This window comes from Lissotriton helveticus, chromosome 12 (genome assembly GCF_964261635.1).
Source record: "Lissotriton helveticus chromosome 12, aLisHel1.1, whole genome shotgun sequence".
NCBI classification, from domain to species: Eukaryota; Metazoa; Chordata; class Amphibia; order Caudata; family Salamandridae; genus Lissotriton; species Lissotriton helveticus.
The window spans coordinates 552959088-552985254 of NC_136073.1; the positions used below are offsets into that span (position 1 = coordinate 552959088).

The 26167-nt window shown below is 46.1% G+C and overlaps 1 protein-coding gene across 2 annotated transcripts in view; it reads left to right on the forward strand.

Moving 5' to 3' along the window:
• Positions 1-26167, forward strand: part of XAF1 (XIAP associated factor 1) — a 179237-nt gene that overhangs the window by 75916 nt on the left and 77154 nt on the right. For both annotated transcript variants that reach the window (XM_078671591.1, XM_078671592.1), the window contains exon 4: positions 4134-4344. In XM_078671591.1, the coding sequence (XP_078527717.1) occupies positions 4134-4344 (211 nt within the window). The remainder of the gene's footprint in view (positions 1-4133; positions 4345-26167) is intronic.

The window sequence follows — 26167 nt, forward strand, 5'->3', positions numbered from 1 at the left end:
CTTCCCACCCTGTACCCCTATAACCCCCAAACATGCACCTAAAACATATCTTAAAAATTAAATACATGTCAAAATTTACATAATTATCAATTAAATAATTAACAACTAAAAATTAATGATAATTCATTAAAATTTATTTACTTCCCACCCTGTACCCTTACAATACCCTACAACCCACACTTAAAACATAGCTTAAAAAAATGATCACACAATTGCATAATTAGTTATCAATGATCTAATCAATAATTAAAAATTAATTAGTTAAAATGAATTTACTTCCCAACCTGCACCCTTAGAGACCCCACAACCCGCAACTTAAACATAGCTTAGAAATAAAATAATTACACAATTTACATAATGAATTATAAATTAAATAATTAAAAATGTAATTATTAATTCATTGTAGTTAATTTCCCTCCCACCCTGTACCTCTACAACAAATTAATTACACAATTTACATAATTATTTGCCAATTGAATAATTAATCATAATGAAAATGATTAATTAATTATAGTTAAATTACTTCCCACCCGATACCCCTACAAAACTCACAACCTGCAAAGACACTAAAAATTACAATTACATTAAATTAAAAAACAACAAAAAATGTACAAACTATATAAAAAACATTAACAATAATTATACAAATAATTTATAACATATACAAGTAAAACATATACTAAAATAAAAAGAAGTTTAAAAAGATATTATTAACAACAATATTTTTGTAAACCATATTAACATGGGCTTTTTAAAATCGATGTTAACAACATAGATATTTTTGACATCAATATTTGTTATCGAGATTTTCTCCGAACACCATTTGAAGCCATACTGCTAGTCATGCAGAAGATGTTTAGCACAGATGTGCTCTTGAAGTTTAAGATAGATTCCTTTTTTCAATGCTCTTGATGAATGGTTGGTAAGAAATGGACCGGTAGTTGGCAAAGTCATTAGGGTCTAGGGTAGGTTTCTTTAGGAGTAGGAGGATCTGGTCTGTCTTATAAGCTTCTGGGAAGATGCCTTGAATGAGGGAGAGATTATTTAGAAGTTGTTTAGATAAGTGTTGGATGTGGAGTTGATAGGGTGAGAGATGAGTTCAAGCATAAGGTTGTCTATCAAGAGGTCTTTGAAGGATCTGAAGGTTTGGTCTTTGGCTTTGTGCTGTCCTTGTTTTGGTGGTAGGACGCTGATCAGGGAGATAGGGTTGGCCATAGTCGATCCTGTCCAAGTGTATGGGTGGTCAGCATTGGATTGTTGGTAATGTTGAGAAGACGTTTGGCATTGGCAGTAAAATCTGGTATTTTATGGCAGGTAAATGTGGGGAAATAGTTTTTTGTTTACCAATAGTTTGACGATTGCAGGATATTGTAGCAAGTCACAATCCACTGGATCCCGGGTCTCTATTTTGTAAAAAATGTGGGTTGTACGGTTTCACTCGGTGCCAGGCATCCCCAATGCCAATTGTTGAATCCATCACAAATGTCAAATTTAAGTTAAAAGTGGTGCTTCCAAAATATGTGTGACACTGCTTTGAGTTTTGGCTTGTTCCTTTCCTGTAACAGAAGTAATATTTCTAGCACTACTTTGACAACTGAAGAGCTTTATGTCATGAGCAGTTGGTGCCTTCCATGCCAGTGATATTGCCCTGTATTCTGCTGTATCTTGAGTTTTGTCAATATCTCGGCTGGTAAGATTTGCTGGATGCCGCTGTCCATAAAATTAAAAACTGAAACAATCCTATATGTGTGACATAGTAGCGGTTTTCAGCACTTTGCACGCAAGTACAATATACCGATCCTCCCGTGTGGTACGATCTTTATTGGGAAATAGTCCTCCCATCCTGTATTCCAATACACATTCTTTTAAAAACTCTACCCCAATGAGTGGATGCACATAACATGCAGTAGTGGGATTTCCACTGACTTTGTGCCTGTGGTATTCTGGCTCTCAGGGAGAGCTACTGATGACAGGCATTTGAAAAAAAGTAAAGACCAGGTGAAATTTAGCAAGGTGTGATTTGGCATGGATCATGCAAGATTTCCTTTAATTGCCCACAAACGTCAGACAGTTGCTAAAACACTATTCCCTCGCATGCATATATCAGTACAAAATGGAATTTGCTGCCAATGGTAAATATCTTACCATTATGCATTTCCCCAGTTTAGAAGTTTGTTTCTGAAAAACAAAAACAATGATGTAGTGGCCCAACTGGCATTACATTTTCTTCTGAAATCTCCCAGGAAAAGTTCTTCTACATTTTGTTATTGGTCAACACGGACCTGGCTGGGGTAAGCCCTCTTCCACCCGTGTGCTTTGAATGCCCATCTGCCAACTTTAAATGATCCACTAAAACTTAGAGGTACTTTGTAACATCTGTTTGGAGCCAGTGGAGAAAACCCCAAGATAAGGAAGCACAATCACTAAGACAACAGCAGCATTCGGTGTTGTTAAATTCTTTGGAAAAGGCTCAGACAGCACAGGCTGGAATCAAACAGGCAAAGTGGTTGTTGGCATAAATCGATGCTAATTGCAGTTCTCTCAGTTCTGCTGTCCTCTCCCGTTTGCATCTGCCAGGTCTTATTTTATTTTTAGAGTTTTTTTATAACGCGAACCAGACCCAAGGTAGGGTAACAGAGTGCTTTACAAAGTGAGCAGGGAAATCAAAGCACATTTATTACCAACAACATAGATAAACAACAAAGCAAATAAGTAACAAAAAGGACACAGTAAAGTTCGGGGATATAGGCAGAGTAGAGAACAGCTCTGCGATAGGGAGTCAAATCGAGTTCGAAGAAGTCTTATCTTCAATATATCGTTTCAAGCTGGCTTAGAATTTGTGTGGAATCTAAGGTAGGAGTTTGCTCATCAGGAATGATTTTGGTTCCTTTTTGAAGAGGAGTGTTGAGGTGATTTTTCTGATGAGTGGCGGAAGCGAGTTCCAGATTCTTGACGCCGCTCCAGAGAATGCTCTGTTGGAGGTTTTAGTCTTGTTGAACCTTACGGGTTTCAGGGAGTAGGTTATCTGTGCTCCTGGAATGTCTGTTTACTCCAGATAGAGTACGTTTTTGGGCTAGGAACTGCAGGGTATTGTGGTGTAATGCCTTATGAGTAATACAAGCAATCTTTAAGTGAATACTGGCTTCGTAGGGTAGCCAGATGAGTGCCTTCAGGTGTGGTGATATGTGGTTGAATTTCCTTGATCCTGTAATGAGTCTAGCTGCGGCTTTGAGGCAGGCTTTTAGAAGTGAGGTAGAAGTCTTGGGAAGCCCAGAGAGGGTGGAGCAACTGTCCTCCAGCCTTGAGATGACTAAGGCCTGAACTGCAGTTTTGAGGTCAGGGATCTCTATAAATGGCTTCATTTTTCCTAGATAGTTGAGGTGAAAGCGGGCATTTTTAGCCATAAAGTCAATGTGAGCTTGCATGTTAAGATTCTTATCCAGTGTGACCCCAAGTGAAATTGTGGAGTCCACCAGCGTTGGGGTGCAATTCAGGGCAATGATCATTTTGGTCCATGCCTTGATTTCTTGAGAGTTATTGGGGGGGGGGGAGATTAAGAGAAATTATGTTTTTTGTGAATTTAACTTGAGGAAGTCTTGGCTGCTTTTCTTCGCATCTGGTTGTGTGGTATCAGGGTTGTTGTTGCCTCTGCCCCTCTGGCCCTACTGTATCTGTCTCTTCAAATCCTTGCTGTGCTCTTATTTATTCTGCCTTGACTCAGTTACTAATTTGGTGGGCAGGGCCTAAATGGGAATCAGGAATGTGTGTAGAAAGAAGAAATAAGTGTGACTTTGTATTTACATACACATATATGTTCAAACAGACAATCACAGAGCCTAAATGGGAGTCTGGTGTAGCAAAGCCTCTATTCTGATTGACATAGTAACTCTCCTGCATATTTATACTGGACTGGATAATAAGTATGTGGATATGTATAAACATCAATTTATTATTAGTTGTTGGCAACTATTTCAGAGAATATGTTAAACAATAATAATAATAATCTGTTATATATCTGGTACTTTCCCAAAGTGTTATTGTCACAGACCACTTCTACTGAGGCCCATACACTAAGAATGAGATACACAAAATGTTACCAATTAATGTTCTCATGTTCTCTTTTCCATCTGAAGGTAGCAGAGTGTGACGAGCGCTCCGTAAGATGCGGATTCTGTGAGCTGGATCTGTCCTTCTGCAAGTTACAGGACCATGCTGATACCTGCGGCAGTCGCACACAGCTCTGCCATGATTGCAAGAAATATGTAATGTTCAAGGACCTAGAAGACCACAAGCGCAGCTGCCTGCCTTCCACTGCCGCGCCTGACAACAGCGTACGGAAAAAAGGTAATGCATCTGACAATGTAAGATATTTCATCTCACAAATGTGAGATTAAATATCTGCTATCACTGTATGGATTTTGTGATTAGTTCCTTTTTTTCACAGGCAAGTACATACCATTGACTTTTGCTGTAAGTTGTTTTGTTACTTATAGCCAGCCATACCAGGGGCAGTGTGGCCTACTGCTGCTGGTTCTTTTGCAGCTTTTCTCCTTGATTGACCCTCTGCTATCCCTTTCTCCACATGTCCCTCCAACATCAATGCAGCCGCCAGCGGTACATTCTCCTCATCGGTGTAACCATCTGCTGTCAGTGCTCATCCACCCTCAGGAGACTCACCTGAAGTGTATAGTCATCCAACACTATGCCTGTTCTTGCATTCCATTCTTCTACTGCACTGAAAAAGCCACCTGTGATGAGCTTGGGTCCTTGTACAGGCAGTGACAAACCAGGGCACATAGTCAATGAAACAAATGAACATTTTTACAGATAAGAAATGGGGATCCTGCAAACCTCCCTTTTCTCCAGGATCCCACACTATCCAGGAACAACACAGCGCCAGTTCTTGTGGAAATTGTGAGGATTTTGAAGCAAAAACTAAAGCATCATCTCCCTCCACTCTGATGACTCCCTGGCTCTTGTGATTGATCCCATGATGTTATGTAACTTATAGCCTCACTTTTTAAAGTTGGAAGAACTACTCTTGAGTACTTCACTTTATCAAGGACCCCACACAATCACTGGGGCTTCCTATTGCCATGTTCTGTTAAAATTGGGGCGGGTCAATTTCATTAGAAACTACAGCATCACTGCTTGCTCCAGGAGATTTGTTCTCTGTTATGATAGATCCTTGAAGTCATCTGATGACCAGCTTCGTTTTATAATATTGAGCTGTTCCTATAAGGCCCCCTTCATTCCCAATAATCCACACCCCCAACTGACATCAGATACAGTGAAACATGTGAGAATTCTGCTGAAAAACTACAGTTTGCATTCCTCGCTTCTAAAGAACCCTCTTGACTCGGAATGGTCCAGTAAAGTAGTGTACCTTATTCCTTCTGCCTCATAGCTGCATCCTCCATGGAATCTATCGCCGGCTTCTCAATAAGGATGCAAATAAGCTTCTGGTGACTCTTGCCAGCTTCCAAGGTTAGTCCTTCAAGGTGAAAGGGAAGCAGTTTCTGGCCTGTAAGGACCCAGAAACCGCTCTGTGGAGGCATTCCGGCTCTACTAAGGCTCAATGTTCATGGTTCCACCACCACCATGCATATCCTTACGCAGGACCTAAGACCAAAACCAACCTTCCCTCACTTGTTCTCCCCGCCATTGCAAGTCATCCCATCTAATCCAATCGACCCCCCAGCCCCCTTTTGTATGTTCATAAGAGCTCACTAAGCACAAATGTGCGAAGGGAATTTATTATCTCATATCTCACCATGCCCTAGATGCCCACTTTATCACTTGTATTTATCTCATTCCACCTTCATGCATATCTTCAATGGACTTATTGTAGATGGCAGCCTAGTCATCATAAATCAAACCAATGACTCATTTGCCACCTCTTGCGCTGCTCCACTCACATTACCATCTGTTTTTTCACTTTGCATCCCCTGGCTATGCGAGAACCTGGACTTCTTTAGCGTTAATTCTTTAACATCTGTCCGTAAAACTGAAAACATCTACCCTGGCAACTTCCTGATTTTCCCTTCAGAAAATCAGTGAAAGAATCCCTACTGAAAATAGTTTTTTTCCTTAACCTCACCTTCCATACAGTCAAATCCAACCACAAACTTGTAAACTACACAGACCTCATCCTCTCTGCCACTCCTGTTGTTACTTCTGTACAGCCCAAGGTACTATCTGGGCTTTATCCAATCCTGAATATCAGTGGTCCATGTCAAAGTGATGATAATCCCATCGGAATTAATCCTCTTTAAATAGTGGCAAGCTCCAACCTTATATAAAAGATGGGCCTTCTAACCTGCAACTGTCTTGCTTCACCTCCTACCACTCTGCCAGAGCCAAATTCTTGATTTCTACGTAGACCGCTGCCTTTCATTGAAAGAGTACAGAAAAAAGACAGCTTAGACTGCTCGATACCATCTAAGATTCATCTGAAGGATTAAACCTTCCCCCAGCCTACATCTTCCATCCACAGTGCAATCTATTGTTTCCTCATACATGGCTAGAGACACATCCTCGGTCTCAAACCTCCTGGATGCCACCTTAACCCCGCTCTCCCTCACCCTCAATCCTGCACCCCCAATTGCCTTCTTATTGCAGCTGTTCACCACATCACTGGTCATTACATGTCAGCACATTACTCTGATTTGCCCCTACCCCTCCACCACAGCCCCGAGGTCTTTCATTGGCTTCCTTCCCCTCACGTTTCAACCTAATTTTCCATCCTTTTTTGACCATCCAGTAAACAGGATTAGCTGTGAGAAACACTCTTTCTTCATGTTTAACAGCCACACCCCATTGAGCACAAACCTACTGAAACTAGAGATCCCCTTAACAAAGACACTTTCTGCTGTGCCCCAATCATCAGGTGTGAAACACACTTCTTTCTGATATTGTTCCAGTGCCTGTCCTTTAGTTTAAGTTGAAATCTTCCTTTTCTACCAGTCACTCACCTAATCTCGCCTTACAGTTTCTGGGGTCGCCGTTCCCTTCCAATCTCAACTACCTAGTCTACGTGTGTATTTGTACGCCTATTGTAGATGCATTCATGTCATACTGTAAGACATTCAGTAAAACTCCTTCCATGCTTCTGTCATTTCCATAGACTAGATGTGCCTTAGAACTAGGCTCTTTAGGTTGAAATGCCTGTAACATAACTTTGCATCAATCAAAGAAGTTTACTCCAAAGAAAGAATACTGCAGCTCATTCACCTCTCTGATGAAGAGGTTCATAGACTTTTTAGTTGATTTGCCAGCACAGGAGAAGCCAATGTCGAGGATTGCTCAATGAGTTGAGAGTTTGCTGCTGACCGAGTGCTCTGCAGGTCAGGAGTTCCAATGCCAGCAAGGATAACTCAACCTTCTGAGTTCAATAAATTGAGTAGCAAAAAGTTGGGGAATAGTAACACCTGTTCAGTTCTTTACTTAGAAACAACTGAAGTGAGGTATGAGGGAACTTTTTAAAAGCATGATAATATTATTCTTAAAAGTAAGTTATTATGTGCAATTCCTGTCGTCACTGCTTGGAAGTTTGCATGCTGCAGTGGGCTACAAGATCCCAGAGCTCATGTGTTCCATGACAGATCTCTCTATTTGCCGAGTTTGTGCAACTAATCAGATTTGTAGGTCGAAATTGCCAATCTGTTTATATAAGGCTGCTTTTCATTGCAGCTGAAAAGGCAAATACTGAGCGACACTGGGATACCACTAGTGCACTTTCCCCATCTGTGCCAGACTTAATGCACTAGTAAGTGGGCATGCTGTCACAAAAGAAGCATCCTATATGATAGAAAGGTGAGCACATCAAACTACTGCAAATATCCCATGACAGCACTCTCATCCTGGTGGACGATGCAGAAAAACAAAACTGGAAATTCACGGACAAACAAGGAAGGCATTAAATTGCTGTTGTTGTGGTGTGCTCCCTCACACAGAGAAAGAAATGTCCTGTCAGGGGTCTTTTATGCTTGAACTTTGCAAGCTAAATCATTTTGTTGGTCTATGCAAAGCCTTATGTCAAAATGGCAAATCATGTGGGCTGAAAATGTGCCAAAGAAAAGTGAGACAAGCTATGGATGATCCTGGGTAGCTTGGCAAAAGTGACATGAGATAAGGCAAAAAGAGAATACAATGCTCGATGACATGTGTGGCTGTAGTTACACATGCTCTGCATACTCCTGCCATCTAGTTTTGGGTCCAGAGTTGGGCAAGTAGTAGTCAGCAGTATTGTTATCGTTTGCGCCTCTCCATCTGCGACTCCTATGAAAACTCCACCAGTTCAACTGCGTTCGACCGAAGCCCCTTTGAGGCCAACCTTACCAGTTGTTACCAGTCTTCCCAAAAAAATGCTTCACTGGTAATGGAACGCATGCCTTTTCGGTTCTGCCCGCGATGCCATGCAAAGTATCCTCACATAGACCAACACTTGGTGTGCAACTTGTGCTTGTCCCCTGAGCCACGTGCAAGTCATTCTGCTCCAAAAAGACCCTTCGGGATTGTAGAGCTCGTTATCTTGAGATGTCATACAGAGCCACCGATGACATTCCCGACATCTGTTGTGACAAGCGTGCCAAGGAGCAGCCATCAATCGACAAGGAGTAGTCCTTTTCTGTCGATGAAATTTCTGGCTCCAACTCGAAGGTGACTTTGAAATAGAGGATGGCTCCCCTTGCTCATGTCCACCAGCCCACTCCTGCCAAGAAATATTCGGCACTTCTGGTCTCAGAATTCCAGGTTCCCGGGCCACCACTGCTGAGAAGCCATGGACGGCACCGAAAAAACACTACGAATGTCCCACCTTTGGGCACACACCAGAAGAAAATTCATAACCAGGCATATACTGGACGTCTACTGGCCACAGCTTCCTCTCCTCCACCATTGAAAAGGAAGCGTACCTTTGAAGAGGCTTTGGAAAGGCCATTCCCTCCTAAGAGGAAGATTATGGGCAAGGCTACGCACCCTCCACTCCTTGCACCTCCCATACCAACTCCACCACCTTCACCCGCACCTCCCCCACTGCCACACTCTCTTGCACCACCATCTCCTCCAGGAGAGCCACTACATGACTCACCACAAGGGTGTCCACAGTCAGATACTGGTGGATATGGAGGACCACAGGGAGATGACCCCTGGGACACCTATACATGGATCCCCTGGCTGCCACGGATCCTGGTGTTTATCCTGCACGTCCTTCTCCTCATGAGGACGCTACCTCTTACCAGGAGGTTAAAGCAAGGGCTGCTACTTTTCATAATGTGGAACTTCATCAAGAGAATTTAGAAGATTACTTTTTATTTGACACACAATCCACCAAACATAGGGCTACCCAATACCTGCCCACGGTAAAAGGCATGCTTAGTCATACTAATGACATAATTTACGACCCTATTAGGGCTAGGGTTGTAACGCTTAGGATGGATAAAAAATACAAACCGGCATCATCTGATCCCATATACATGAAAGGACAGTTGCTGCCAGGCTCCCTAGTTACCACGACAGCACACAAGTGTGCCAACTCTCAGGCCACCGAAGTCACCTTGCCACTTGTCAAAGAGAGTGGAAGAATAGTTGCTGCAGGGTAAAGAGTTGTAGCTCAAGCTGCCAACCATTGGTGTATTGTCAGCTCGCAAGCTCTGCTAGTATGCTATGACCACACCCGCTGGGACGAAATGGAAGATCTACATCAATATCTTCTAAAGGAACACAAAAACGCAGTCAACAGTTTGCTTCTGAGGGGAAAATGATTACACCTCCATACAGTGTCCACTTGATGTTGCTGACACCACAGCCAGAGGAGTTAATACCAGCATTTTACTTCTGCAACACTCTTGGCTCAGAATCTCTGGCTTTAAACTTGATGTTCAACAAGAAGTCTTAAACATGCCCTTAGACAAGGAACATCCGTTTGGTCCTCAGTAGACCCCACATTATATTAAGTTAAAAAGGACTCTGACTGCCAAAGCTATGGGGGCCCTTCATACACCTGCTACCAGTGTTTTGTCGTTGCTCAGGTTAGCATGGAACCTCAAAATACACCTCTTCTGAGGCTTCCAACTCTAAACTAAAAACAACAAGGACAGGGATCCTTCTCTAAGTGCTACTATCGAGGCTCCTGCAGAGGTAACAATGCCAGATGTAGAGCTAAGGGTGCCTCCCCTCGTGTAGAAATATCCTCTACCAAACACGGACTACTCTATCCTTCCCCCGATCACATAACACCTGCCCTAGGACAGAATTTACAATTGTCTACCTGTATGGGAATCCATCACATCAGGCAAGTAGGTATTAGCCATTATCCAACATGGCTATTGTCTGGAGCTCTCTACCACACCACCCAACATTCCACCTCGTGTTCACAGGATGCCCCACGAGTATCTAGCATTACTCACACAGGAAGTTCGCGCTCATATCCTCAAAGGTGCTATAGAACCCGTCCCTCTTCAACATTAGGGTTCAGGGTTATACTCAGTATTTCCTAATCCTCAAAAAGGATGGGTCTTTAATGCCAATATTAGATCTCAGGCCGTTAAACAAATACATCCTATCAGAACACTTCCATAAGGTTACCTTACAGAATGTCATTCCACTTCTTCAACAGGGTGACTTAAATGGCAACACTAGACTTAAAGGATGCCTGCTCCACATACCACTACATCCAGCTCCTCGCAAATACTTAAAATTTGTCATAGCTTGCAAACATGAACAATTCAGAGTTTTGCCTTTCGGGGTAACCGATGCGCCTCGAGTGTTTACCAGATGTCTGGTAGTGGTTGCAGTGTATTGACGCAGATAAACTATCCACATATTCCCTTACCTGCATGATTGAATTCCCAAAAGCCAGCACTCTTTATCAGTGCCAACAGCACACTCAGATGACAATAGATCTTCTCCACAGTTTGGGGTTCACTATCAACATCCCCAAATCTCACCTACAATCATTACAATTTCAACCACACATAGGAGCAATCCTAAACACACAAACAGGATTAGCCGACCCCAATCCCGTAATAATGAAAACATTTCAGACAATTCTGCCCCAGTTTTAAACCAACCAACAACTCACAGTGAGGATAGTCATTTGTCTACAGGTATGATGACTTCTTGTTTTCATCAGAAAGAAGAAGAGGTGCATTTGCGTATTAAACTAGCACCTCCCGACAGAGAAAGTAGGAGGATGGATGTGCCAGTTAGGAACTTGTGTCAAATTACTGAAGATGGCTAGTGCCCCTGCCCTTACAAGTCTTACATCGAGGAAATCTTGGATTACCTTAATCCAGTTGGAGAAGAACTGCCAAAACATTGCAGGCAAGATTTTAAAGAGATGGTTCCAGAGATATCAATTGTCTCTAAAATAGGTCGTCAGTTTGGTAATTGACCTGGCAGCATCTAGCCACTACCATGATATCTCCCTGCGCTATTCTTCCTGGTTATGCCCCACTTTTCTTAAACCTAATGCTCAGCTAAAGATTCTTAACCTACCACTTTCTGGCTCTTCCTTATCCATCAATACATAGAGGGAAAGATGAAAAATGAAACAGAGGCCTTAAAGTCTCTGGATCTGCAGAAAAAGACATTTTTCAAATTTCAGTACAGGCAGAGAGACTGCTGCAGTTATGCTCGTCAGAGGGTTTATTACCCCTTGTTGGCCTTATCAACAACCTCAAAAACATTAGCAGGGCTGTAGGATACTCTTACTAATAGAGAAGAGGATTGAAGAACAAGTTAGGCCAGTCTCAACTGGTCACCTCTTCAGGACCCACCAAATTCCAGTGTTCATCAAAGACACCTTCATCCCTTCATCTTCCTGGGAATCACTCTAACGGAGAATGGAAAAATCGGGGGACAAATCACAGATGACTGACAGGTGCTCGCTTTTGTCATGAATGGGTATTCACTATTTTTCAACACAGCTCCTCTGTGTGTTCCACAAAATACAAACCGGCAGATCTGAGAAAGTAGTAGACCTTCATATCACTGAGGAAAGTTGCAGTAGAACCTGTTTCTTCCCCACAAAGGGAAGAGGCCTTTACTCAATAGATTTTCTGGTTCATTAAAACAGTACAGAAAAAGTAATCAGACCTCCAGATGGTCATTAAAAAGGGAAAATCTCATCCGTTAGCACTTCATCAAATGTTCCCTTCCCGCATCTTAGGAAAGGGGACTGAATACGTGTCCTAGATCTGTAAGATGCCTCCTTTAACATTCCAATTCTGAAAAGACACAGAGAAATCAAGAGATTCATAGAAGAAACATCCCACAAGTAGTATGCAGTGCTTCCCTTTGGCCTAAATGAATGGCAGTAGTGTCAGCCTACCCCCATGTCAAAACATTAAATTGCCCATAGCTATCCAGTTAGCTCATCAAAGGCAATGGTGCTCAGAGTAGTACAGAACTTGCAAATAACAACTTCATTGTTACACCAAATAGATCAACAAATAAATTCCCAGAAGTCTGGTATAACCCATATAAAAGTTCTATATTATCTGAGCGCAAACTTGGACACATTACAAAGTAAAGTGTTACTTCAGGAGAGAGTGTCATCAATCTGAAATGTCCTCTTCTGTGGAAGACTGCCAAAGCTCCAGCCCACTGAATTTCCACTTTATTGGGCTCCATGGCCTCCTGATTTCAATTGTCCTGATTAGAAGCATACACAGGAGAACTCTCCAGCAATGTCTGGAAGATCAGTGCTCTCAAAAGGAGAAGGGATAACAGATTCATCCTAATAGCAGCAAAGATCTCACATTTCTTTCTGATGGTGCAAAAACGCCAAATTGCTGCAAGCAGGTGATTCCCACCAAAAGCTTGTGATAAATGTCTTTGTGTCAGGGTGGGGAGGCCTACCAGGAGGTGTTGTGGGCACCAGTGGCGGCTGATGACTGCAAAGTGGTGGGGCGAAAAGATAAGTATTTTTCCTCTACAGTAGGATTCATTTCTGTAGCATTTTGAATGTACTAAATCTACCCTAAGATGCAATCCGTTATGCTCCAGAGGTCAAATGCTCCTGTCTTCTACTGCCTGGATGTAAAGATGTGCTTGCTAAGCCTGGGGAACATAAACCTTAAGCTGGGCAGCCAATTCAAGCATTGCTCTCATGCTGCTTCTAATACTAAACAGTATAAGAGCAGCACTAGGATTGACTGGGGCATACAGACACAACGCTCCATAGAACACCGATTGGGCTGTGTTTCTACTCTCCCAGCTCCTCAGTGGAAGTCTTGAATGTGGAAACCTGAACTGTGCATGTCAGGCTAGCCACAGCCAAATAACAGCCAATCTGACATCTGCAATTCAGTTAAACACAGCTTCAGCTAGTTTTCTTAACCTCCCTCTGCTTGCTAAGAAAGACAGCTCCCTAGCCCCACCCCATTAGGAAGTAAAGTGAATGGAGGTACAGGGAAAGTATTTAATTGGAAAAAAGTAATGAGCCTGGGAGGTAGCAGCTCGCAATAGGGGGCCAATGGTTTTTCCCCTATGGATGAGCTGCCCCTGGAGGTCACATCAGTTTCTTGGAACTCAGACCAGTCTGTCGAGGTCTCAAGGACTTGCTGTAGTCTCTGATAATGAACACAATCTTGATTCTGGCTGTGGGCGTTTCCAGAGATTTGTCTTTGAAGGCAGTTCCCCTACCAGAAGTCCTAAACCAGCAGGCATATTTCCTAAGCAGGTATACAAAAAAACACAAATGATATCTAGATAATGGTATTCTTTAGGAAATCTTTACAGAATGGGGCTATCCATACAAGTAATGCCTTCACCATGTTTCAGAACAAAAATTGTCAGGACTTCACATTCAGGCTCCCAGAACCAGACCCTCTGGGCAATGTGCTTTTGAAGAATTGGCTGAAGACATTACCCTTTCCTCTGATTCCTGAAGCTCTGGAATTGTCAGGCAACAATGATCCTCCAGAGTGGCCCAGACAGTGGTGGTAACCTGAATTGCTACAAATGTCAGTGAAATCACACAAGATGCTTCCATTCAAATCAAACCTCTTCACCAGATTACAGGGCTATATATTTCACCTGAACCGTACATCCTTGAATTTGGCATCATGGGTCATGATACAACATGGATATCTGAATTTGCCACAGTCATACATGGACATTTTATGGGAGGCTAAAACCCCTTCAACAAGGGATTGCTATCCCTTCAAATAAAAGAGCATTTGCTTATGATGACAATAAAAAGGGTATAGTTCTGTCACCTGCCATATCTATTACGTCTAGCTCAAGCAGCGCTGCAGTTCTTTTCGATTAACGTCCACTTGCTAGCTATAACAGCTGATATGACGCATCCTAATCAAGCTTCATGTTTTAACAGCGCTCTGATAGCCGATTGGGTCAAGTTCGCGCTATATAAAACTCTGTAAAATAAATAAATACATTTCTGTCATAAAAGCGTTTAAAGGCTTTAAGAAAGTCTCTACTCCTGTAAGGACACCCCAAAATCTTGGAAGCTCAATTAGGTTCTATCAAAATTAATGAGTCCGTTTTTTTCACCTATTTACAAGGCTTCATTGCAAACTCTGGCTTGAAAGACATGTTTCTAGTGGCTATTACTTAAACTTGTAGGACTAGTGAAAATCAAGTTCTTCCAGCAGTTGAACCCTCTGTGGTGTTCAATGCAAATAGAGTAGCATAGAGAACCCATTCTTTTTTACTCTCCTAACTGGTATCAGAATTTCCTATTACCCCATCAATCAATCAATCAGAGCATTTGTATAGCGCACTACTCACCCGGAGGGTCTCAAGGCGCTTGGGGGAGGGGGGTCCGCTACTGCTCGAACAGCCAGGTCTTGAGTTGCTTCCTGAAGGAGAGGTGGTCTTGGGTCAGACGGAGGTGGATGGGGAGGGAGTTCCACGTCTTGGCCGCCAGGTAGGAGAAGGTTCTTCCTCCCGTTGTGGCTCTTCGGATGCGGGGGACGGCGGCGAGGGCGTGGCTGGTCAATCGAAGCTGGCGGGTGGGAGTGTAGAAGGTCAGGCGGTTGTTGAGGTAGCTTGGGCCTTGGTTGTGGAGAGCTTTGTGTGCGTGGGTGAGGAGTCGGAACGTGATTCTCTTGCTGACGGGGAGCCAGTGCAGGTCTCTCAGGTGTCCGGCGATGTGGCTGTGTCGGGGAATGTCCAGGATGAGGCGTGCTGAGGCATTCTGAATGCGCTGGAGTCTTTTCTGGAGCTTGGCTGTGGTTCCGGCGTAGAGGGAGTTGCCGTAGTCCAGTCGGCTGGTGACGAGGGCCTGGGTGACCGTCTTCCTGGTTTCGGTGGGGATCCACCGGAAGATCTTACGTAGCATGCGTAGGATGTTGAAGCATGACGAGGAGACGGCGTTGACTTGTCTGGTCTTGGAGAGGGATGAGTCCAGGATGAAGCCCAGGTTGCGTGCGTGGTCTGTTGGTTTGGGGGCGCTGCCCAGGGCAGGGGGCCACCAGGAGTCGTCCCAGGCGGAGGGCGAAGATCCCAGGATGAGGACTTCCGTCTTGTCTGAATTCAGTTGTAGGCGGCTGTTCATCATCCACTCGGCTACGTCCTTCATCCCTTCGTGTAGGTTGGTTCTGGCGGTGGCAGGGTCGTTGGTGAGGGAGAGGATCAGCTGGGTGTCGTCGGCGTAGGAGATGATGTTGAGGTTGTGTTGGCTTGCGATGGCCGCAAGGGGGCTCATGTAGATGTTGAACAGCGTGGGGCTGAGTGATGATCCTTGTGGTACGCCGCAGATGACTTTGGTGGCCTCGGATCTGAACGGGGGGGCGGCGGACTCTCTGTGTTCTTCCGGCGAGGAAGGAGATGATCCATTCCAGTGCCTTCTCCTGGATTCCGATGTTGTTGAGGCGCTGCACAAGGGTGCTGTGGCAGACCGTGTCGAACGCCGCGGAGAGGTCCAGGAGGATGAGGGCCGCTGTTTCTCGTTGTCGAGCAGGGTTCGGATGTCGTCGGTGGCTGCGATGAGGGCGGTCTCGATGCTGTGGTTGGCCCGGAAGCCGGACAGCGAGTGGTCGAGGGATCCATTCGTCTCGAGAAAGGCGGTCAGCTGTCTGTTGACGATCTTCTCGATGACTTTCGCAGGAAAAGGAAGGAGCGAGATGGGGCGGTAGTTTTTGAGGTCGGAGGGGTCCGCTGATGGTTTCTTCAGTAGGGCTCTGAGTTCGGTGTGCTTCCAGCTTTCTGGGAAGGTGGCGTTGTCGAAGGAGGCGTTGATGATGTCCCGTAGATGGGGTGCGATGACGGAGTCGGCCTTGTTGAAGACGTGGTGAGGGCAGGGGTCGGTTGGTGATCCGGAGTGGATGGAGTTCATCGTGCGGATGGTGTCTTCGGTGCTGACCGGGGTCCAGGCGCGGAGGGTGGTGGTGGGGGGAATTGGTACGGTCGTAGGGTGCGTCGGCTGTGTGCTGAAACTGTTGTGTATGTCTGCGATCTTGCTGTGGAAGAACGAGGCGAGCGAGTTGCAGAGGTCTTGCGAGGGAGTGATGTCGTTGTTACCGGCGCTAGGGTTCGAGAGCTCTTTGACGATGTTGAAGAGTTCCTTGCTGTTGTGGGCGTTGTTGTCCAGTCGTTCCTTGAATGCGGTTTTCTTGGTGGTGTGGATCAGCTGGTGATGTTTTTGAGTGGCGAGCTTGAGGGCGGTCATGTTGTCTGTAGTTGGGTTTCCACCTCGTGAGGTTGATGGCGGCTTGGTTGGGGTTCGCTGAGCTCGGCGGAGGGTTCTGGCTCAGGGATGTGGCGAGCTGGTCGGCTGTGATCTTGTTCCAGCTTCTGCGGGGGACCTGTTGCGGGTGGTGGTGGAGCGTGGTCCTTCTGAAGCTGAAGTGGACGCAGCTGTGGTCTGTCCAGTGGAGTCCGGTGGCGTGGCTGAAGGAGATGTCCTTGCTGGAGGAGAAGACGGGGTCAAGCGTGTGGCCGGCGTAGTGGATGGGGGTGGTCACCAGTTGCTTGAGTCCGAGGTTGGCGAGGTTGTCCAGCAGGGTGGTGGTGTTGCGGTCGTTGTTGTTCTCCAGGTGGAAGTTGAGGTCCCCGAGGAGGATGTAGTCAGTGGAGGGGAGGGCGTGCGGGCTGATGAAGTCGGCGATGTCTTCGCTGAATTGTGTGCGTGGTCCCGGGGGTCTGTAGATGAGGGTGCCTCTGAGGGTGGTCTAGGGGTCGGTGTGGATCTGGAAGTGCAGGTATTCGGCGGCTGTGAGGGTGTCGTCGGAGTTGGTCGTGATGCGGATGTTTTTTTTGTGGACGATGGCGATGCCTCCTCCAGTCTGGTTGACGCGGTCCCTTCGGGTGATCTTGTATCCGTCCTGGATGCCGATGGCGATGTCGGGTGCTGAGGAGGCGTTCATCCAGGTTTCCGTGAGGAAGGCGACGTCTGGAGATGTGGTGTCGAGGAGGTTCCAGAGTTCTACGGCGTGCCTGTGGACGGAGCGTGTGTTGAGCAGGATGCACTTCAGGTGGTTGCTGCTGGTGCTAGTCTTGGCGGGTGCGGTGCAGGTCCGGATGCAGGAGAACTTGCAGGATTGGCAGGTGAAGGGTCCGTGGGTGCGTCCTGGGGTGGCTCGGTGACAGCCGGAGGTTCGGCCGGTGTTGAGTGCGTTGAGGGTGGCGTTGTCGTAAGTCCGGCGGGTGGGCTGGCATCTTCGGGGGCCAGGGGGTCTGGCGCTGGGCGCGGTTTAGGCGCGGACGGGCGCAGACGGGCTTACCATTGGCGCGCAATCGGCGTGCCCGCTGCGCGTCGACGCTGCGCCTACGCGTGCACTCTGCTATAAATGGAGAGTGGGGGGGAGGGGCGAGGGAGGAGCAGCTGGGAGGCGGGAGCGGGGTGGCGAATGGGAAGGGAAGAGGTCCTACGAGAGAAGGGGGCGGGCCGCAGGGGAGCAGCGGCAGGGAGCGGGGAGCGGGGTGCGACGGCAGAAAGGCAGGAAAAACGGCGGCAGTACAGGGTCACTACACGGGGGGGAGGAAAACGACAGGCACAGAAGCAAAGCAGAGAAAGGCACAGGGGAAAATACCACAACAGGCAGAGGAACAAAAGCAGGGTAGGCACAGGGGCTGATAGCACAACAGCAGTAATAGCAGAGAAGGGCACAGGGGAAATAGCACAACAGCACTAAAGCAGATAAAGGCACAGGGGTCACGCCTTCAGGAGCGGAGGGAGCAGGGAGACCGGGTGAACTCAAGGAGGAGACACGAGGCGGGTGGGTACTTTCCCAGTTTTCCTTAGGAATCCATCTTCATCAGCAGACCAATCTGTGGGTTTCAGGAGAGTTCCTCGCGTTTATCTTGACAAGACAAAGATCTTTCTCAAATCTAATCAGATCATCATCAACTATGGTCATATTCGCCAGGCTCTATTCACTTCAAAACAATCCATCTCTAATTGGATTGTATCTTGCATAGCACAGTGTTATTGTAGAGTGTATTATTCCACTAGAGGAAAATCCTCTACAACGGCCTGGCAAAGAAATATTTGCTTTCACACATATGCAAGGAGTCCACTTGAAAACCCGTTTTTACACATTTACAAGGCAAAATTCTCTTTGAATTCAATACAAAAGTTAATACTAGGATTCTATTTTACTAACCCCATATTCAGAGTTCTTCCAGTTTCGCATGTCAGTTACCATTTGTATTCCTTACGTCTAAGAGCCATGAGGGTTGATGGTGTTTTTGGCTTACTTCTCTACACTAACATTTATTACTATCATTGAATATGCTGCAATGTGGAAGAAATGGTTACTTACTTGTAGTCCTGCTTCTGCATTGTATGAATGTACATTGAAATCATACATGACCCGCCCTCCTTCTTGGGTTCATTTCTTGGCCATCCAGCATAAAAATGTCTGAAATGTAATCCTTGAGCCTTAAAGCAACAGGGTGATTTTTTAACTCCTAACATAAGCCTGTAGGTATCCATGTTTCCTCATTACTTAGACATGTAAGTAGCAGTCTGTGATATAGGTGGTGTAGTAGTTTGAGAAAGGGTTTTTGATGTTACATATAGTCTAAAATTCAGAAACGTTTGCCTATGAAAGGCTAAGGGAGGGTGCGACGCAACATCTGGACATTTTGTGCTCTGCAACCTTTCCATTCATACATGGATATATATTTTGATAGGGAGTGTTTCCAGGTCCCAGCACTCAGCGTGAACTCATTCTAACATTTATAATTTCACTGAAGATTCCTACATTACGGATCCAGGACTACAAGTAAGCTAGGTTCCTTGTAGCCTGCACGTTTGTGTGCCCACTCGGCCTCCCACCTATTACTGCACATAAAATGCTACGAGGGAGTCATACAAACATTGAAAATATACAAATACATGCCTCAATTCTTATTAGCCCAAAAAAAGAAAAACGTGTTCTGGGCATGTAAGCTGTAGATCACATGCTTTGCATACTTCTGCCATCTAGTGTTGAGTCCGAATGTTTGCAAGTGGTGTTTCTTCGAAGAAATCTTTCCTGTCACAAGGTAAGGTGACTCCTCCTTTCGGTGCTAGTGTGCATGGGCATCAACTCCATTGTTAGATTTTTTTTCCACCATCGGGTTTGGACGAGTATTGCTGCGTGCCGGTTCAAAAACAGTGCCTCTGGTTCCCTCGATGCGCAATCCAATTACCATCGACGGTATTGTTTCCTATTGTGTTTCCCATTTGTGAGAAAGTGGATTTATATATACTGGACAATAAGGCAGTACAGTGTGTATAGAGTCCACAAACCCCAAAGGTATAACAGAGGTTAAAGTCAGAACTGACCTTACTCTCCAAAGTGGTAGCTTGGTCGAGCAGTAAGGCAGTACCAGAGGACAGTGTAAAGCATCTGTTGTACACACTCGGTCAGCAAAAGGTTTCACACACTCAAGAACTGAACTCCAGGCCAATTGTTATTATATCCTTAGATATAGTTGTTTTATTTTTAGAATCAACATTTATAAAAAAGATACTTTTCGAGATACGAGTACTCTCATGTAAATACTTTGCAGAGGAGCAATAAGTTTGTACACACAATAATTATAGGATAGCTAATAAGCAATACCGTTCTGAAACACACTCTAGCATTGAGCTCAATGGGTTTTTCATAGGAAAGTACAGTTGATTACTTTATGGATTACTTTGGTAGTTCCAGGACTAGATCTTAGATTCAGTCCTGGGGTCTAAGCTGAAACCAGATTAGCAAAAACGTTTTAGTTACTGTGATGAATTTTCCTGAATATAAAGCTGTTTTAAAAGTTCACACTTAGAAACTTTTCAAGATGATTCTGACAATGTTATCCAATGGGAGGAAATTCAGGTTACAGGTAAAGTACGATCGCGTTACTTTTGTAACCCAGCACTAGTCTCCTAGGGCCAGCACTGGGGGCTTAACTCAAAACAGATAGGTAATTGCGTTTCAGTATTTTGTACGATTTTTAAAGAATATTTGCAGTTTCCAAAAGTAGACACTTAGAAGAGATTTCATAGAAAAGCAGACAATGGAGAAAATACAGGTTACTAGTAAACCCGCTAGGGATTACTTTTGCGGTTCAGTACTAGGCTGAAAGGTACAGTACTGGCTTCTCCCCTGATCACAGGTGAGTATCTTCGAATTCGGATTTTGGCTGATTTTATAGGAATATTTTCAGTTTTCAAAACTTCACACAGAAAATTTTCGAGTCAAAATGGGTCAAAGTTATCCAATGGCAGGTAAGTGAATTACCGGTTCCCAGGAGAGTACTTGATTGGTGAAGTTAGGGTTCTGGGCGTAGATTCAGGGGTCCCCCAGGGTCAGGTGAGTACAGTTAGTTCAGTCCCAGCGGCACAGGAGCGGCCGGGTTCAGAGGTCGGTAGGCCCAATGTTATCCAATGAGGGAAAGGGGGCCTTCGGTTGGTGGCTGCTGGCTAGCAGGCCACGGGGCTCTGGGAGCTGGGCTCCTGGTCACTTGCTCTGGGCAAGGGGGGAAGTAGGATAGGGCAAAGAGGTCACAGCCAGCGGCACTCGGGCGGCTGGGTGCAGGGTGCTTTTGAGCCGTCGGGCGCTCAATGTTATTCAGTGAGGATCTTGAAAAAGGAACAAAGGCTGCAGGCTCGGGGACGGTGACTCTCCAGGGGCGACCAGCAATTCGAGAGGTAAGTTGGGATCTTGGAGCACAGGTAGGTACCCCAAAGAGAGGCACAGGGGGCCGCGGGGCGCCGGGGTGTCTTTGGGGGTCGGAAAAGCTTACCCTCGGCTGGTTGCGGTTGGGGTGGCCCCTGGTTCTGAGTCTGCAGACGTCGGCTCGTTCGTCGAGGAGGGTCTTTGGGCACTAGACTTTGGGTCCCAGTCGCCGGGGGGACGTTCTCGTGGTCTTGGTTCGAGTTGGCCCGGCCCGAGCTCGGCTGGTGCAGAGTGGGTTGGTCCGGAGCTTCCTGGTGAGCACCAGGTGGGTTGTTGCAGCAGAGCCTCTGCTGATGGGAGTCCCAATCTTCGAGAGGGTCAAGGCAGGCAGGTTCTCTGGGTGTCCCAAGGTTGCTGTCCGCGGAGGTCGCCGGGATTAGGCAGGAGCAGTTTCCAGGATCAACAGGCCGGTAGGGCTGGGGCCAAGTCAGTTGTTGTTGTCCTGTTGTTAGCAGCTGCGCGGCAGGTCTTCTTCTTCTTGATCTTCTTTCTTCTTTTGATATCGGGATCTGAGGAAGGAAGGTTCAGGGAGCCCCTAAATACTACATTTAAGGCGGTTACAGGTAGGGCAAGGGCAGGGACCAATGGGTCCCTCTCCTGGGGTGAGTACACCCACTAGCCTTCTCCTCTGCTGTGGGAGGGGGGCAAGAGCCTCCCCATCTACACGATGGCCGGAGCCTGGGGTTGTGCTTCACCTCGCCTCCTCCACCTGAGGGGTGGAGTTGGCACAGGTTGGCACACCCCCCTTTCTGACGTAGTGTTTCCTGCCAGTCTTCCCGCCAGAGTGGGGGTAGGACTGGTGGGGGGCTGGTTGCTGGGTACAGCAAATGGTCTGGAGAAGCTCTCAGAGGCAGTATGCCTTTGAAGCTTCCCCCGGTCCATCCTGGGGGAGGAGACATAGCACCTCGCCCAGGATGTGCTTTGTTGCAGACCCAGGAGAGCAGGGGGCTCTCCACCCAGGGGTCCAGCAACATGTCTGCTGTGTGGCAGCCTCTGCAGCCACTCAGCCCAGACGTGGATTGTAGGTTCGGGCTTTGGAGGGCATCTCTGAGATCCCGCTCGTGCATGTTACATTAAATCCCATACTGGTATCAGTGCAGGTTTAATGTGCTCAGAAGTTTGATACCAAACTTGTCAGTCTTCAGTGTAGCCATTATGGTGCTGTGGAGTTCGTAATGACAACCTCCCAGCACCATATACTCTTAATGGCCTCACTGCACTTACAGTGCCCAGGAATGGCCATGGTACTGTAGGGGCACAGGGCTCATGCACCTGTGCCCTCACCTCTGGCATAGGGCACCCAGCTAGAGGGGTGACTGAGGTATGCCAGGGCAGTGGGTTCTGTGGGCATGGCACACAGGGATGTGTGCCATGTCGACTCTTGTTTTAGTTCTGTACTTAGACACTCAGCCTGCAAAGGCAGTGTGTGGGTGCCAGGGTACAGGGCCCCTGAGGGTGGTACAATCAGTGCTGCAGCCCTCAGAGGTCTTCTCTGGTCACCATGCCCTGGGTACCTAGGGTACCATTTACTAGGGGCTGACAGGGGGCCAGAGATGCCAATTGGGTATTTTGTTTTAGCATAGTTTTTAGGGAAGGAACACAGGCCCTGGGTACCTGATTGGCAGGGACCCAGGGCACACTCAGTCAAAGCACATCAGCAGTTCAGAAAAAAAGTGGGGGCATACCAAGGCAAGATAGATGGCACTTTCTCACACCATTTCTTCACGTATCGTATCGGTTATAGAAAAACTCTATTTCGATCAGAAAATTCGTGGAAGGCTGTCGAGACTAGCCACGTCGGTCCACCTCACATTTGATGGATCGGACTCCATTTAAATTCTGCGCGGGCAAGGCGAAGTTCCTGCACACGACTCGCATGAAGTGTGTAAATTGTGCTCATCTCCGGAGCACAACGAACAGGACTTCGACATGTGCAAATCTTTCCCTCGAAGAAAATGCTCCGCAACCGTCGGGCTCGATGTCATGAAATGCAGAGCCAAAACATCGGGTCCATTTCGAACCTCTTCAGAGAAGATTCTGAGCAAGAGACATATGATGCACTAGGGGCAGAGGAAGAACAGGAAGAGCCTGTTTCCGTCTTAAAATCCGGCTCCGATATCGACAACGACATTCTGCAAGGTCAGTGTATTGTGAGTACGGAACCTCCCTTGCCCCAAAGTCCAAATCAGCCCAAGAAAAAGGCTTCGGTCCGACCTCTGCCTTTGGGCCATGGTCGGCACCGAAAAAATGTCTCCAACGCCCGCCTTCCGGCTCGGCACCGAAACATGCAATAAAGCCTTCCAGCTCAGGATCGAGTCGTCCACATTTGGGCACTGAGCCCAAACCTTTGCCCCAAAACAGAACCCAGTTTCCGAGCTGGTCCCTTCGACACTGAATCAAAAATCGACATCCGATCCGAAAACACCAACACTGAACATCTTGGCACTGAGACACAAAAATGCTCTTCTACCACAACAGGAGCCTCGTTTTGACGTCTTGCCTTCAAAACTAGACCCAAATCAGACAGAACTGTATATTAACCCTAAAACTAGACATATTTCTACTAAATTGCCACATAAACGTAAACATGATGTGGAGGACACTTAACATATTCCTCTAAAAAGAAGCATGTTGGTACTAACCCTTCTCCTCCTCCTCTATCACCTCCTTCCCCACAAAACCAGCATTTACTAATTACACCTACTAATTCACCCCAACCACAAACACCTGATGATCAGGATGACGGAAATTTGGGAGATGATACTCTGCCTACAGACCCCTGGAAGGATTATAATACTGATTCACCCATCTTGACCTTTATCCTACAAAGCCTTCCCCACCAGATGACAATGTAGGTCGCATAGAACTATTAATTAGGGCTGCAGAATATCATGGGGTTCAATTACATATGGAATCCCTAGGGAAGGACCTTCTCTTTGAGACTCTTAGTAGTTCACAAACATCAAGCTACAAACTCCCTATGCTCAAACGCATGTTGAGGCATGCGGACGACATATTTAAAGACCAGGTTTGTGCACGCATTCTCGCCCCTAGATAAGATAAAAAATATAAACCTGCACCATCAGATCCAGCTTTCATTAAAGGCCAATTACCATTAGACTGTTTAGTGGTTTCTAATGCCCATAAATAGGCCAATTTACAGATGTCAGGAGATGCCCCTCCCCCCCCCTCCAGACAAAGAGTTTAAACTCATAGACGCCTCCGGGAAAAGAGTAGCCGCCCAAGCAGTAAATCACTGGCGTATTGCTAATACCCAGCCCATTCGAGCCAGATACGACAGAGTGCACTGGGATGAAATGGAGCAATTGCTCCAATTTCTACCAGATGAGCATAAATCCGAAGCTAAAGACTTAATACAAGAGGGGAAGCTCATCTGTAATTATTCAATCAGGTGTCCTTTAGATGCCGCTGACACTGCAACTAGGGCAATTAATACTAGTGCAAGTAATACTAGTGCATTATTAAGAAGAGATGCTTGGTTAAGGATTTCTGGGTTTAAACTCGAAGTCCAGGCTTCCATTCTTAACATGCCATTCGACAAACAACATCTCTTAGGTCCCGTTGTAGACACGTCCTTCGAGAAAATGAAACAAGACACAGACGTAGCAAAGTCTATGGGAGCCCTACAGTCCCCTTACAATCGTGGTTCCTTTCGTCGCTCCTTCTATCGTGGGGAGTCAAAGAATATTTATTTGGACACTGCCTCTACAATATAAAATGGCAACAATCAGTCCTCTTCCTCAAGAGGTTTCTTTAGAGGAAGGTACAGAGGCAACAACGGTAAGGGTAGATGTAAAAGTTCCACAACACGTACCTCCCCCTCACCTAACAAGCAGTGACTTACCTCCGCTTTCCCCCAATCATTCAACACCTGTTGGCGGACATTTTTCACAATTCCTCCCTGTCTGACAATCAATAACTACAGACAAATGGGTGCTAGGAATTTTCCAATCTGGTTATTGCCTGGAGATTACCAACAATCCTCCAAACATTCCCCCACGTTCATAAAAAAATTCTCTAGAGCACCTACACCTCCTCAAGCAAGAGGTTCAGTCTCTCCTACTAAAGGGAGCCATGGAGCCCATGCAGCTAAAATATCAAGGGTCAGGCGTATACTCCCTATACTTCCTAATACCCAAAAGGACGGCTCTCTAAGACCCATACTTGACCTCAGAGAGGGAATCATTGGATACAATGGGATCATTTTCACATGCTGACACTTCAACAAGTGCTCCCATTTCTACAGCAAGGCGACTTTATATCGGATGTATGATGGTACATCGCACACCGTTACAACGTGTGCTTTCAGCACGCAGTCCCCACATCGCCAAGACTATCACTTTGCAAGTTTTCACAACGCATACCGTTTCAACTGCAATGTTGTTTACCCTATAGGCAATGCCACCAGATGGCATACAGACAAATTGCACGCCATTACATTGCGTACTGTGTTCTCTTTGGTGCTTGCAAAGTCCCTGGAATGCGGCTTCAGTGAAACCAGGGCTTTGCGTGCGGCGTTTTTGTTTTTTAATAGCAGTACTTAAGTAGGGCAAAAATTCCAACGTTAAACTATGAAATAATTTTTAGGAAATGCAGCATCACAGGCAATTTCATGAAGTGTACATTAGTTTCCGAACAGTCCTACCCCACGTCACCAAACGTCAACGCTGTGTAGGTCCTCACGCGGTTATAAAGCTTGGATTCCCTCTGCATCATAGAAGTGCCGCTCAGAAGTGATACACTTCAGCTCTGAGGGAAGTGATTCTCTCAGTAGTAGAGAGGATGCCCTCAAATGTTATAAACATGTGCTATCAGGGGAAGTGTATTCCCTCACCTCAAATGTGAGGCCCCCCGGTGTTATAAAAATTGGATGCCTTAGCAGCAAAGATGTGGCCTGCAGAGGTTATCAAACTTGGATCACCTCAGCAGCAGAGGCGAGGTATAAACCTCCGCTCACGGGGAGGGTATCAAAGTCAAGTCAAAAAAATGTATATAGCGCACTACATACCCAGAGGGTCTCAAGG